The sequence below is a fragment of the Squalius cephalus genome, assembly GCF_949319135.1.
Source record: "Squalius cephalus genome assembly, chromosome: 11".
Classification (NCBI taxonomy): domain Eukaryota; kingdom Metazoa; phylum Chordata; class Actinopteri; order Cypriniformes; family Leuciscidae; genus Squalius; species Squalius cephalus.
This window is the reverse complement of record NC_137132.1, coordinates 30,566,982-30,582,222: the sequence shown is the minus strand read 5'-3', so window position 1 is coordinate 30,582,222 and position 15,241 is coordinate 30,566,982. Positions and strand designations below refer to the sequence as shown.

The 15,241-nt window shown below is 39.9% G+C and overlaps 1 protein-coding gene across 4 annotated transcripts; it reads left to right on the top strand.

The window, feature by feature from the left end:
* On the top strand, positions 1-14,709 carry eif4h (eukaryotic translation initiation factor 4h). 4 transcript variants are annotated; one of them, XM_079885887.1, is made up of 8 exons: positions 1-133; positions 5,522-5,712; positions 5,977-6,041; positions 6,290-6,389; positions 8,568-8,639; positions 9,593-9,742; positions 12,042-12,157; positions 13,322-14,709. In XM_079885887.1, the coding sequence occupies exons 1-8, from the start codon at positions 69-71 to the stop codon at positions 13,325-13,327; spliced, it is 765 nt and encodes a 254-aa protein (XP_079742013.1). In that variant the 5' UTR covers positions 1-68; the 3' UTR covers positions 13,328-14,709. The 4 variants fall into 4 exon arrangements, with proteins under 4 accessions (XP_079742013.1, XP_079742011.1, XP_079742014.1 ...); XM_079885885.1 differs by having other exon boundaries at positions 8,568-8,657; XM_079885888.1 differs by lacking the exon at positions 8,568-8,639.
* Positions 14,710-15,241: the final 532 nt, after the last annotated feature.

The following is a 15,241-nucleotide window of genomic DNA, read 5'->3' as shown; positions in this document are numbered from 1 at the left end:
CTCGCAGCCGTATATTTTGGGGTCCTTCAGCGTCAGACTGCTGCTTTCTCTGGACAGCATCTTCGGCAATGGCGGATTACGATAACTACGATGACCGGGATCGGGCTTACGGGAGCTTCGGCGGAGGAAGAGGGTAAGAAACCCGCATCAGAGCAGCGGTAGAGCATGCTTGAGAGCGTATATGACAGGAGGAAGCGGGTCTGTGCGTGTGAGCGCAGTTCTGCGGGAGCTCGAGCGAGTGTAGGCCACGCAGCCCCGCTATGATGAATGGAGGCCGGGCACGAAACTCAGCCCACATGGGCTTCATGTCTCGCGGCAGACTCCGCATTTCACTGTCCGTGGACGTTATGTGAAGCATTCCTGCTCACTTATCTCTATTGAATATGATTATTGATATCATAATTGTATTGTTTCAGCAGTGCGACAGCGTGTTTGAGCACGATCTGCACTGGGCCTTGAAGAGGGGTCTGACTGACTCCCCTCTATATATATCACTCCCGGTTCGCTGCTGTTTACGATGAGTATTATTCCTGAATGATACCGTGGCACTTTCACCTTTTTGGACATGCACTATGGTTCTCTTCAAAATACTTTGGAGAATCATATAAATGCCATGAAAGTGACATGAATAATATAAACTTGTGCATTCTGTTTAAGTTCCCGCTCACGTTGTTCTCGGATCAGCAGCACAAGTCCATGTCCAGTATAATAAACAGTTTATTGTGTTTTCCCTCCATCAGATCAACCTGATGGCATGCAGATGTCTTTACTTTCATACGTGCACGCTGCCTTTCACAGACATGCGTGACATTTACCAGTTATTGAACATAGAAACAGAAAGCAAGTGCCTGTTTGATGTATGCAAACCTGTCAAAATGGGTTCTTTAACTTTTGGTTGCATATATATATATATATATATATATACACATGATTACTAAATTCATATATATATATATACATGATTACTAAATTCATATCTTACTGATGATGCATACTATATAATACAGCCCAGGATATGAACGCAACATCCTAACTTGCACTCTTAACATTTTCCCAGAGAAAACCATTATAATGAAAACTAGGTGTGTGAATCGTCACTGGTCTCATGATTCAATTCAATTACGATTATCATGTTAACGATTCGATTTGATATCACGATGCGTTGCAATATTACCGGCTACATTGTCGTCAATGAATACAATCAGTCAGTCAGATATATGAACTCCCTTCTTTTATCTGCTCCAAGAAAGTACACTTCCTGAATGTAGTCAAACAAAACTTAAGTCTGACTGGAGCTAGAACTAATAAACACTAGTAAATGCTAAAAATGAATGAAACTGTCAAGTTGTGACTTAAGTTACAACAATGCTCACACACATATCGCGTATCTGTCGAATGATGTCAGAGAAACACATGTAGGCTATAATCGTTTTTGGCCTATTGTTGCATCGATACAGAATCGTCCACGTCCGTATCGCGATGCATCGTAGAAACGATTAATTTCAACGTCCCAACTCTGTACAGACAAGCAGATGAACCCAGAATATGAACGCAACGTGAAAAATTTAATATGGAGCGTTTTCCCATTAAAAACCTTAATAAATGACGCTTATCGTGCTGTTTAGTGCATTGCTTTCATATTCTGGGCTCATCTGCTGGCTTGTATATAGTAGGCATCATCAGTAGGTTGTACTGAGTTTGATCTTTTAATATCACTGTCTTAGACTCTGTTTACATCTGGTATTAATATGTGTTTTGGTTGATCGGATCGCAAGTAGACGAGGGAGACACATTCCCATTTACACCTGGTGTTTTAATCCGTCGCTTTTGTCCACTTCCAACTACACACCGAAAGCAATCCGGTCGAATGCGTTTCCGAGTACCTCTGGAAGTGGTCAAAAGTGGACACAAAATGTTAGACCCCATTTACACCTGTATTTTGCGTCGTCTATTTGTTATCCGATCGACCAAAACGCATCTTAAAGGCAGAGTAAGTGATTTGTTCCAGAAAGTTGAAAGTCTCTTCACTTTCGGTCCGAATGCAGTGATACAATGTCCTACCCGCCTGTCAGCGAACGTGTTTCCTTACCTCCGCGCACCTGCATCATCAGCACGTTTCATAGACAGACGTCAGTCGCCGAGTGCCGCAAACAAACAGCAGTCACCTTTTACAGTTCCCCCTGAACCAAAACAACGAGCTTATGCTGCGTTCACACCATAACTACAGTAATTTAGAAGAGATGGAAACCTGTGGCGTTATATTTGGAGCGGTTCGTGACTCATTTCAATGGCAACACTATCAATGTCGAAATGAATCTGCAGCAGTCAGGTGGTACAGCTCAGTGCTCTTTAAGTTGTTTATGTTCATTATTATTCTAATGTTGTGTGTTAGTTTAACGCCGTGTCTCGTCTTGTGACGCTTTGAAAACTGCTGTACACGTTCATGTTTTGAAGGAGGCGTGGCTTTGGAGACTGAAGGGAAGGGGGAATCTCATGCTTCAAAGCTAACTTGCTAATGCTAGCCGCTCCAAAATTTGCCTACCCTACCATTAATACCAGATGTAAACTGGGTCTCACTGCATTAAAGGAGACATATCATGCTTTTAAATCGTTCCTTTTTACATATAAATCATACATTTGTAGTCTATATAAAGCGGAACTGCAATGCTTGGGTCTGAATTCCTCATTATTATAGCTCCACAGGCCCCTTTTCTACCCCTTTTCTGATGTGCGTCTGAGAGCAACTCGTTTTGCTGCGGTCTCTTTAAATACAATTGAGACACTTCATACCCCGCCCCCTCTCCAGTTTGCAGCGGTGACACTCGGTTCAACTCCACCCCGTTCGGCCATTTTTGTAGTTTGATAGCAGAGATACGATTATCTAGCGGCACAGAAACTTTTTATTCACACGTTATTAACAAAATGTCAACAACGGAAGACTTGTCCAGCCAGCCTTAGATGTTCGAGCCAGAGTTGGAGCCGGAGCGAGATAAAAATGAAGACGACGAACCTGCAGAACAACGTCTTCATACGGATGTATCGCAATGGTGTGTTACTGTATTTACACATGAAACTTTGGTCTTCCGACCTTTTACCACCATGTCGATTTATTTTGATTAATATGTGCGAGGGAGAGAGAGCAAGACAGCGTCTAGTTTGGAGACAGTGAAGTCTTGTTTACACTTTCGCCTGGCTCTGAAGAGAGAGAGAGAGCGCGCGCGCGCGACCGGGTCTCTCTCTCTCTGCTCGTTCTTTCAGTTAAACATGCGCCCTGTCACAAGCGCGGCAGTTCATCTACATTAGACGGTGTAATGAAGCGTGTGGGTTACTACATCCAACAACCGAACATTTTAACTTACCCTCTCGTAACTTCTGCATCTTTTAGCTTGGACTACAAAATTGCAGCGAGAAATAAAAATGCCGGATTGCTCGAAGTGTTGGGCTGGAAGTCAATGTCCTTATTTGGCAGTTCCGCTGCAAATACTGTGACGTAATAGTTCACAAAACGTCATAGATAACAGAAAAATCGGAACAGGTTGAAAAATAAGGCCAAAACAGAATATAAAGATATCAACGAAGCACCTGAAGAGAATAATTTCAACTTTTCTGTACTTCTAAACACTCCAAATATACAACAAAATGCATTTAAGGGCTAAAAAAGTGGATTTAGCATGATATGTCCCCTTTAAGACACTTTAAGTGTCTTAGACCATCAGTTCTATGTATGTTTTGCCCTCCTTCTGTTAATCAGCCAATTTTGCACTGCTATCATATGATCTCTACAAGCTTGATTTATTACCTGTCATAAGTATATGGGTCAGGCTACCATGGTATTTCCATCTGGCCACTGAGCCGTTGTACCACCACAGTACTTAAAGGTTTTAATGTCAAATGTGTTCTTGAGGTTGATGATTTCTGTGAGTACCCAGTAGTCTATCATTAGCTGTGGACGGCACAGACCTGAAAACATCAGACGTGCTGGGCTAAGGTGGTGAAGTCACACTATATGCTTGTTTCGGGCCTCGGTCTGACACCAGAGGAATGTCTCTGGCACACTGGATCCCAGCAGAAGCTCACACAGATTTGCTTCGCATGGAATAGAATCTACTGTTACTTACACAAAGTAAATGAACATACTGTGAAGATGCATTTTGTTCAAAGCACTTTCAATCTGTCCAATAGCTGGTGCATTTTTCACTTTTTTCACCAGTAATAGACCGGCATGTGGGGCAAGCCAATATGACATTTGGCCATTTTGAGAGTATTGGCATCAGCTGGTAACCGTCCACTGACTAACAGAAGTGTTATTACACCCTCATGCCAGTTTCAAAATAAACTGAAGCCTTGTCAACAGATAATGCTTATTTTTACGTTTCAATAATTCGTCGTTTCAGCACTGTGATTACTCGAATACTTGGTTTGATTTCAGCCATTTTCATTTGACTGTCATTGAAGACGACTTGTGCTTTTTTTTCAGCTTTCTTTAGTGTTGTAATGTTGCTGTTTGAGCATGAAAAGGGTCTGGAAAGTTACAAGCACAAAGTCACTCCTGAGGGATTTCTTCTCTATATTAGTTTGAACTGTTTCTGAACTCCCTGAAAACGCTCCCTTTATAGTCTTGAGTGTTCCTTGAGATTATAGTCTCCCAGGAACGAATTGTCACAATATTCCTCATTTAAATAATTTTCGCCCAAGGCATGCTCAAAATAAAAGGGTGTGAGCACTGGTTAAGTTGCATTAGTAGTGTGTTGAAATTTTAAGGGGTGCGATGTTTCCAAAACAACAAGTTGGTAGCGTTTGAGCAATCACATCACGCTGTTCCAGCCGACCAATCAGAGCACAGTGCCTTTCGGAAGGAGGCGGGGCTTCATAGAGACTGGAACTAAACGGACGAAAATCAACCAAAATCAAGACTTTGTAAACGGGCATTGCCACCTTTGAAGAGAATTTTCCTGATGTTGCTTTATTTTGATTAGTAATGGCCTATAGTGTTTTATCATTGTAATTTAAATAAAAGATCATGCATGCATCTAATATAAAGGTTCGAAAAATCTACACTTATGAATTTAAAAATGCCAATGGAAATCCATTTTAAGGGGCAATATTCCCCTTAGTTTCTATCACTGATGTAAAGATATATAATATCATTGAAAGTATATGCAGTTGGAAACATTTCTACTGGTCAACTATTAAATGTTAAAGAAATGTGTATCCGAAGCAAGGTTTTTGTACCAGAGATTAATGTGAGCTCACTTAATATTGCACACATGTCTGATTCAGACATCCAGGAGAAATGCAGGATACTCCTCAGGGAAAACAACCCATCCACCTCTGCAGTTCAGCTTGACTCATTCCTGTTCATGTGGATGTGAGGTTTTTTGTCATGCATAATGCAAAATCATTGGATGAAAATCAAGAAGAATCAACCGATGGTTCACATTTATAGATCAATCATTCAACCGTATTCCTGTTATTTCTAGAAGATGTAGTGTTGACCAAGTTGTTTGCTTTTGGGCTGCAGACCCCGAGGTGGTGGCGGTGGCCAAGGCGGACCCCGAAAGCAGAAGGAACTTCCCTCAGAGCCTCCCTACACAGCGTACGTCGGCAACCTGCCCTTCAACACAGTGCAAGGAGACATAGATGCCATTTTCAAAGACCTCTGCGTCAGGAGCGTCCGACTAGTCCGAGACAAAGAGACAGACAAGTTCAAAGGTGGGCTGATGTAGGCTATGCGTCACAATGCATGTTTAATGTGGGACATTGTTTGCTTACTACTCATACTTGGTCATTAAACGTTGTGCTGCAGACATGAGTTATACCTCAAAATGTGTGGCTAGTTTATCTCACTGTTGCACAATGGGAAGGATGTGGTTCAGGCAATGGCCAGGTCAAGGGTTTTATGAATCAATTTGAATGAATCGAACATCAATTTGAATAAAAGCATTTGCTAAATGGTAAATTGTTTTCTTGCTCCAGGTTTCTGTTATGTAGAGTTTGATGACTTGGAATCTCTAAAAGAGGCTTTGACGTATGATGGCGCTGTAAGTCACTTAATTACACTATTTATTCAGTTGTTCATCATCTAATGCAGACGTAATGAATGCACCGTTCAACCGTTTGAGGTCAGTGATCAGTGAAGCACCACTGTTGTAGAAACATTGTAGAAATGTGAATACAGCTTTGGTGAGCATAAGAAACCTTTCCCCATAAAAACTTAAAACCGACCCCAAACTTTTGAACGGTGCTGTGCTGTTTGATATATCGTGTGTTCCTGATTGTTCTTTTACAGCTATTAGGCGACCGATCTTTGAGGGTGGATATCGCTGAGGGCAGAAAGCAAGAACGCGGCGCCGGAGGCTTCGGCTTCCGGAAAGACGACAGAGGAGGAGGTACTGTGTGTGTGTTTGTTTGTCGAATACTGCTGTCATTCATTTGCACAGTCTTTTCTTATTCTTCTGTTAGTGCTGTTTACTCACATTGTAGCATGCTTTTCTGTTGATATTTGTTGCAAGTTGTTTTTCATGTTTTGAGTCTCAGAAAAATGAGCAATGCTAGGGCTGGGTGCTCTGGTTTTATTTACAGTAGAATGGTCAGTCGGAAGAGTTCCTGTCACACTCTGTATAGATAGTATAAATGTGACCCTGGACCACAAAATCAGTCACTTGGGCTTGACATTGAGATTTATACATCTGAAAGCTGAATAAATAAGCTTTCCATTGATGTATGGTTTGTTAGGACAGGACGATATTTAGCTGAGATACAACTATTGAAAATCTGGAATCTGAGGGTGCAAAAAAATCGAAACATTGAGAAAATCGCCTTTGAAGTGGTTCATTTATGTGTGCGATTGTGCGGCATCCACTCACAAAAATAAATGTTTTATATATTTACAGTAGGAAATTTACAAAATATCTTCATGGAACATGATCTTTACTTAATATCCTTATGATTTTTGCCATAAAAGAAAAATTGATCATTTTGACCCGTACAATGTATTGTTGGTTAATGCTACAAAATATACCCGTGCGACTTATGACTGGTTTTGTGATCCAGGGTCACATATAGTGTTTTTCATTAAAAAATAATGGTAAATTGCATTACCCAGTCTTCAACTCATCACATTTATTAAGTGATAGTCGGCATGAAATGGCTTTTCACACTACGGACCCGTTTCACACACTGTGATGACGTGTTTCCTCAGTTACTAACATCATAGATCTTGCAAACTTTTATTAATATATAATTTCATAATTCGATCTTTCAATGAAAATGACAGATTTTTTTCTGCTGACAAATGAAACTCCATTTTTGCCTTGAAGAAATCCTCATATGGCATTAAAAAGCTATATCACTACTACTGACATGTAGCAGACTTCTCCAATCATTTAGTTCGGTTAACTCCTGCCCCTCCACAACCGACTGCAAAACTCTCCTTCTGTTGTAATGACTGTTCAAATGCACCCTCATAATGCTATTATAATGATATTTTGGCAATATTTTTATTAAACTTTACCTTGTGTAAACAATACTTTGATCAAACGAATGCAGTTAAGCTCATAATCGTATCAACCATAAATGCAGTAAACAGGCGTGTAACACCTTGATCACATTATTACTGCTCTGACCAAAGTGCGCGTGTGGTCGGACGTATACGAATGACCTGTTCACACAACTTTGTGAATGAACTCGGTGACGTTATTCTGCGTAGGCAACCCCAGTTACAGCGTCATCACGGCGCCGAATAATATCCAATACCTCCAAAGAAATGTTTTGTATTTTGACGCAAGTAGATTAAAACTACTTACTGTAAAAATAACCACACTGCTTAACGAATAATCAGAATAATAAAAATTGCGTGTCATGTGAACATCTTACTGCGATTAAGTCCTTATTCTCGTTAATGTAAAAAAGCGCATTATTGGTGCTGCAAATCATAACATAGTTGCTCTATTACGATTTTATAAATTTTTCACGGCTGCTAAAAAACTGACCTAGAATTGATTTGATGGCATGTGCATATGTTTTACAACGTGCATGGCTCATTTGATCAATTTGCCATTTTGTAATGTTATCTAGCTGTTTTTCACAATTTAATCTTTTAGCTTCTAAATTAGTAGAAAGTAGGAACTAAGTTAATATAAAGGAATGCCGCATCCAAGGTTTAGGCCCGACCACCAATGCTCAATAATGCTTTGTGTCTTCTGTCTCTCACTCTGAACTGTTCTGCTTTTGTTTGATTGTATATTGCAGCAAACCTCACTGCTCATTCTACACAAACAGAGCATTTCTTGAGCTGGGCTTCTCACATTCATTGTTCATTTCATCTTTAGATCTTTTTGTTCTCTTCTGTTTTTCACCCCTCAATAGAAAAAGCCTTTCTAGCTCCTTTTCCTTCCCCTCTAACAAACGGAGGGCTTTCTGATAGGCCAGCTGGTGTCTTCCTGTGCGCAGTCTTGGCTGATGATCTGATTGGTTCAGTAGACGCGTTATCTGGGTGGGCCTCTCTTTCACCCTGATCTCGCTTTTGAATTGTTGCCCCTATTAAACAGCCCCCCTGTCCCTTTCAGGCCGTGGTGGCTCACGTGGGGGCCGAGGAGGGGGACGTGACCCCAGAGACGACTACGACCAGTCTGGAGGAGGTGCGGAGAGTGAAATGGGCAAGAATTCGATCCTTTTGGGCCTTGGCTCTACATACAAATTAGTTTTTTTTTAGCAGGAATCTGAGGACACATCTGTTGTAATGCTTTAACCACAGATAATTCAGAAGTGTTCCTCTTTTGTGAAAATTAACTTAAAACATGTTGACGAATAAATATACTCAACGAACGCCTAGTAAGCAAGCGAGCGTGAGGAACATTATGCCTTAGTTTTGTGAGTGACGTTTTAGGACAAGATTTTGGACAAGTAAAAAAAGTATAACAATTATTATTGTGATATTTTCATTACAAATAAGCCCTGTAATGTGAGTGCAGTAATGAATGTGTCTGGGCACTTTATTATTATTTAACAACGTTAATAAAATCGGCATACATTCAGTACAACGTGTACATTTTTTTTCCCCACACTACGACAATAAGCATTTTTTTTAAAAACATTTTGTATTTGTTTTTCGGGGTGAAAAATAATTGACATTTATTTTTGTGACTTTCACCCTATTACAGAAAACATGGTTCACTTTCTTTAACAAATTGAGGGAGTCAAAATGAACCTAAACCTCATTGAAAATAACCCCGAATATTTCCCAGAAATGAATGTAACTGAGCCACAGGACTTGCATTATCGGCAGGGTACTTGGTATTGTTTGTTTGTGTTTTTTGTTAATGGCTTTTTCATAGTTAATTTCAAGTTGGTGTTTTGTACATTGATCTCAGGGACTCCATCTCATTGCCATCAGTCATGTTGTCAGCAGAGTCAAATGTCCTCCCTAATTGAAGTTGTCTATCAATACTGATCTAGAATCAGGCTTCTCACAAGGTTTAACTTCTTGCCCAGAGCCTTTCCTGGATCAGTATTTTGGCACAACTTTGCAGTGGATTGGGAGAGGGATGCACCAGTTACTCACGCATTTCCTTTCCGCTTCCTTTTCCCACAGGATTTCGAGATGATGACTTCATGGGTGGGAGGAGTCGAGGAGGCGGGCGCCCGGCGGACAGAAGGGGGGGTGGAGGCATGGGACGCTTCAGAGAGGGGGGCGGACCTCCTCCTCGCGGAGGCTCAACAGACTTCAGAGAACCTTCTGATGGTCTCGCAGATTTATTCATTCTCATGAGAGCGGATACCCCTATATGTGTGCTTTAAAGTCAACATGAAATCAATATGTACCCCATCAACAGCAGGAACATGTTAAAGGTCCCATATTGTACACCTTTCTGAAGTTTTATTTTAGGTTTTGATGTCCTTAAGAATATATATATTTGCGGTATAAGCACTAAAAACCATCCCAATACATTTTTACAGATCCTTTCTCAGGAGCTCTAAGAACAGATCGATTTTGGCCTTTCTAATTAATATTCATGAGCCTCTCTTCTGATTGGCCTGTTGTTTTCTGAGTGACGCACGGCCAGGCCAACCACAGGTAACTAGGGTCATGTATGCTGTAGCCTGCTGTGGCTTGGTGATGCTCACAAGTAAGGTAAATTAAACTGTAATGATGGACATTGCTGAGGGAAATGTTATCCGGCCTTATATGTTCGAGCCGGACTCAGATCTCGAATCGGCGACGACGGGAGACAAACAACCACTTCCTTACTTTCGGCGTTATTGTAAGAGTATTATAATTACCATTACACCAATGCTGCACGCAGATTTAACGTTATCGCTAATTTAAACTCTCTAAACAAACTCTTTTTTTTTTTTTTGTCAAATTCGATTTAAATCTCCAAAATATGTATGTTAATAGCTAGTTATACACTGATTTTGAAACTCTTAACTGCTTTATAATGTAACGTTAGCAGACAGACACCGAATGCAGTAAGCTACAACTATTGCTTTCCAACTAATACAGTAAGTTGACGTGCTACAATTTCTTTTACAATGTTACGTTTTTCTGTAAAAGGTGTACTTGTGGTAAATGTGAACTGTAGGGACTGCAGCATCTTTGAGGAGAAGCTTCTTTGAAAAACCTCATTGAACTGTGTCTGACTGACGAAGCGGTCACTTGTGAACTGTGCAGAACAGACGGTTAAGGTCGAACTAATGGCTGTGGTGTTCCTGAATAAATAAACATTAGCCACTGTTCTCTTATATTAATGTTGTTCGGAAGCCTGAGCAATGATGTGGTTTCCTGACGGTGGGCGTTCTGACATCACATTTATACGGAGGTCACAACTACTTAATGCAGGCTGTGTGCATTTGTCTGTGGATTGACCATTTTGAAACTTATATGGTAGTTTCATTGCCCCTAGACCTCTGTTTTGAAGAAAGACTTCAGTTTTGACAATATGGGACCTTTAAGACTTTTAGCTAAATGTAGGAACTTGCTCTGATTTTCAGCATTTTACACCAATGTAAACCAATTTATTATTAATATAAATAACTAATGCTACTTAGACAATATGTACCTGTACCTTATCTATTCTTTTTTAATTTATAATATGTAATTGTTGAAATATTTATTAACTTTGACAGCTAATCTTCACTTAAATTTAATCCGTTAAACAAAATCTTTAGCAAATGTCAAGGTTTTATGTCTAAATTTGTAGATTTAAATTTTTTAACCAAGGCAAAATAGTATAAAATGTATTGATGTAATGTTACAATGTTTCATTGGAGCATTATGAGCAATGAGCAATACTTTTGTTACAGTATTTATTAATTTTCGTTAATGTTAGTTAATGAAAATACACTTGTTCTTTGTTCATGTTAGTTCACAGGGCATTAACCTATGTTAACAAATACAACATTTGATTTTAATAATGTGTTTAGTAAATGTTTAAATTACATTCAATAAATGCAGTAGATGTATTGTTCATTCTTAGTTTGTTAACTAATGAAACATTATCGTAAAGTGTTATCAATTAAATTAGCCATTTATCAGTTATTGAAAATATCAGGAGTCAGAATTTTAATATTTCTTAACATCTATAATCGTAATGAAAAAATTGATTTTTAGAGTATTATACTATTATATATACTAGTATAATACTATTGTTTTAGGATATTATGCAGCTTTTCTAAAATCTTTCATTATTCAATACATTTTTAATTTAAAGCCAAATAATGTTAATGCAAAGGAAAGGTTATAGTTCCCAGCAAGTTGAGGCTCAATTAAATATGGCCTCTTTTTTCATCCACTCTACAATTGACTTCACAAACTCGGCCATCATTCTGGCATGTAATGCCTACTTTTAATTATGAATTCCCACTGAATCAAATCAAGTTCAGCCCAACTCCCCTTTAATATACTGTCCATTAAAATCTTCCTGCAGAAGTAAAATGGGTTGCAGATACCATTTCATGTTGAACTCAAGTTAAGTTATTGACACTACTTGCATTACTCAACAACAACATCTAATGTCTCAATTATGTTGGTTTTTCCACAGAGGAAAGAGCGCAGAGACCAAAGCTACAGCTGAAGCCGCGTACAGTGGCAGGTCCCCTTAACCAAGTGGCCAACCCCAACTCGGCCATCTTTGGGGGTGCCAAACCCCGGGAGGAGGTAATTCCCAAAGACAAACACTAAGAGACTGCAGCCTCCCTCACCGCTCCAGAAGGAAGGAAAGGAGGGAGGGATAGAGAAAGAAGGGGAGGGATATACGGGGAGGGAAGGGCGAGGTACAGGGACAACGACGACAGAAAAAAAAAACACGTATCATGCCAACGGGAATGCGATAAGGCCTCTTCCATTCCTACCTGTTAGAGATGAACGGAGTCCCTACTTCTGAATTCAGATCGTGCGACTATATATTTATTCAACGGAAACAAATACACGAAACCACGCCTACATCGATCGATCGTCATGACACCTGCGCACACCAACGAGCAGCTCGTGAATGCATGGCAAAACAATGGTTTTATGTCCACCTTTGCTTCCCTGTAATTAGTGCCTGCTCTGTTACTGTAGTTTTCGTCGGGGGAAAGTTCTTTCACATCCTTGGTGAGATCCGAAAGGTGTTTTTTTCTCTGAGCTGTTCTCCTAAATGGAATGGAAACTGGTTTTAAATGTTTCTTTTTTGGCTTGTTTTATAGACGTAGACTAAACTACACACGCCGAGCCCTTTTATCGTGCGAATAACGACGCCGTTTTGGTTTGTGCGCTTTTATTGCGGGGCAGCTAGCAAACGTTTCCATGGTTGGCATTCAATTTATATTAGCGTTGGCGAAAAGCAGTATTAGGTTTGTTGGATTGAACTACCATTGTTTTGCATTTTTGTTCTTTGGATTTTTACTGGACTGCACCTTTGAAGTTTTGTTTCTTTGTTTGTTTTTGATGTGATTTCAAAAAACGGCACGAGCTCCTTCGCGATTTCCGACGACTTTTCCCGAAACGCGCACGCAGACCTTCGACCGCACACTGGAATGTACATGTGGTGCTTCTCCTCTTCCCTAGTCCTTATCCTGTCTGTAAATTGGCGTGTCAAAGCACAACGTAGTCCAGTTGTACAGTCAGCGTTCGGTTTGGGAGCCGTGCTTCTTACGATGTTAATCGGTAGATCTACTCAAGTTCGACCCACCGCAATCTTCCTGTTAGTGTTGAACTGATTCTAATAACTGCTTTTGTCAAAAATGTTCATATGCAAATGTCAACTTTTCACCATCTCCTACAATGGACCCTGTGTAACCACTCTGTTCTTGTTTTGTTTTATGTTTCCGTTCTCTTAAGAATTAATATCTGTGTCAGTGTGGCTGCATTATTCCGGAAGGCTATACTGGATTCTACTGGCTTTGATCACCATAAAATCTTTCAAAGACTTCTCCCAGTGACGCGCAGGCAGGGGCACGAGGTGCTGGTCTCCTCTCGAATCCAAACAAGCCCTCATCCGATTGGCTTAAAAAGCATGTGGAGGTGGGGGCTCTAGAAAGAGGGCGGGGCATATTCTTAACTCCGCCTCTGCCTGTCCTCGCTGACTCCTCCCACACGCCTCAAAGAACCCAAACTTGGAGGACAACATCTCCCGGTTGATTTCCATTGTGTTTAAGGACTTCAAAATATCTCTCTCCCTCTCCAAAGTATCTTTGTGTTCCGAATTTGTAGACACGCGGACGTAATTGCAGCCGTGTGCTTTTTATATTTTGCTCTTTAAATTTCTTTACTGTATTTGAAAATTAAAACGTTGAGCTTGATTCTTAATTAAACCATTTCACAGTGAAGAGCTTTTTTTGAATCTGTTTGAATTCTTGCGTTGTCTTTACGAAAGATTTTCCGAACCTGACCAAATCTGGCTCATCCAGAGCTTTCAGGAACAATGTGCCACATGTATTTCATTCACTTAGAAGAGCAACATGCATGCATGATAGGTTTGGTTGGTGACACATGGGTCTACAGCGACATCCACAGCTTGACGGCAATGTATTTCTTTCCAGGACAAAAAAAAAAAAAAAAAAAAAAAAAGAGTAGAAACTATGATCCATAACACCGTCAGTACTGCCTTTCCATATGAAGCGTATTGAACAAAATTGAACTGCTCGCACATTTCCAGACACGCCGGTGACGCCGGCCGCTGTACTTTCATCTCCTAGTGGATCGAGTGTAGAGTCCTCATGGGAAATCCATGTCGCAACCCTTCTCTTCGCATTTTACTGGATTATGAGGAAGTTCAAAATTGTCTTCTTACTGTACTATAGAGGTCGGCTGTTTTTATTCTCTTGTTTTTCTTTTCATTTTCCTACACTGTTTATGGCAATAAATTGTATCATCTTACAGTGTTTGAAATGAATGTTTTGACATAGGATAATGGGATGAATTTATGCTGTGTCCTGTGAAGCTATATGGTGTTTGAGTCATTTAAAGAAAAGAAAAAAAAAAAAAAGTTATTTTACCAAAATTTCACCTGGTAGTAGTTGGTTAATCACAGCAGCTTCAAGTTTTGGGAATTGTGTCGTATGCTTCAAGAACAAGGTAACTTGTCCATACGAGACACAGTCTTATCTTTGTTGGGTCAGGAATGGTCTATACACTGAGTCGAACACAGGAAGTCTTTATTTTCAACATAGGAGACACGTGATGAGTGATTGTTTTGCATATGTAAAGAATAAAAGATTTGAAGAGGAGACTATGGGTTTGGGGTGTCAAGTGATATAAATACAAAGAAATTTGGGGAAACAATGTTCTTTGTTGGGTGATTCTCACTTTAGAAATGTCTCTCATATTTCACTGTTAAGAAAAAAAAAATCCTAAAAAATTTGAGGTTAGTTGTAGGACCATGGCGAATTTTTTTTTTTTTTTTTAATTAGGAACTATACTTGTATGATAGTGCCATGTTTCATTTTTCACGAGTGAAAACAACTGAGGGATACAAATAGGCCTAGAGTTCAATGGATCATACTCTACATGCGAATTGTTCAGCTGACAAAACACATTTCCAAAACTACTCTCAATAGACAAACAACATAAAACAGTTTGAAAGTTGTGAGATTTGAAAATGACGTGATCTAGTACCGTTCGTAGCGTCACAGCGGAGTACAATCCAATATGGCGTCTGCCCTGACTCTAGTCTAGACCAAATCCACCGCAGCGCCATCTTTGATTTTAACGGGAATGAAATCGAGGCTGTGTGGGAGACAGGCATCTCTTCAGTGGGTT

Excerpts from the sequence above, each read along its gene's own strand:
- eif4h (XM_079885885.1), top strand. The coding sequence starts at position 69 with ATGGCGGATTACGATAACTACGATGACCGGGATCGGGCTTACGGGAGC. Across the intron at positions 134-5,521 it reads AGCTTCGGCGGAGGAAGAGG|ACCCCGAGGTGGTGGCGGTG; the intron begins GTAAGAAACCCG and ends TTTGGGCTGCAG. Across the intron at positions 6,390-8,567 it reads GAAAGACGACAGAGGAGGAG|GCCGTGGTGGCTCACGTGGG; the intron begins GTACTGTGTGTG and ends TGTCCCTTTCAG.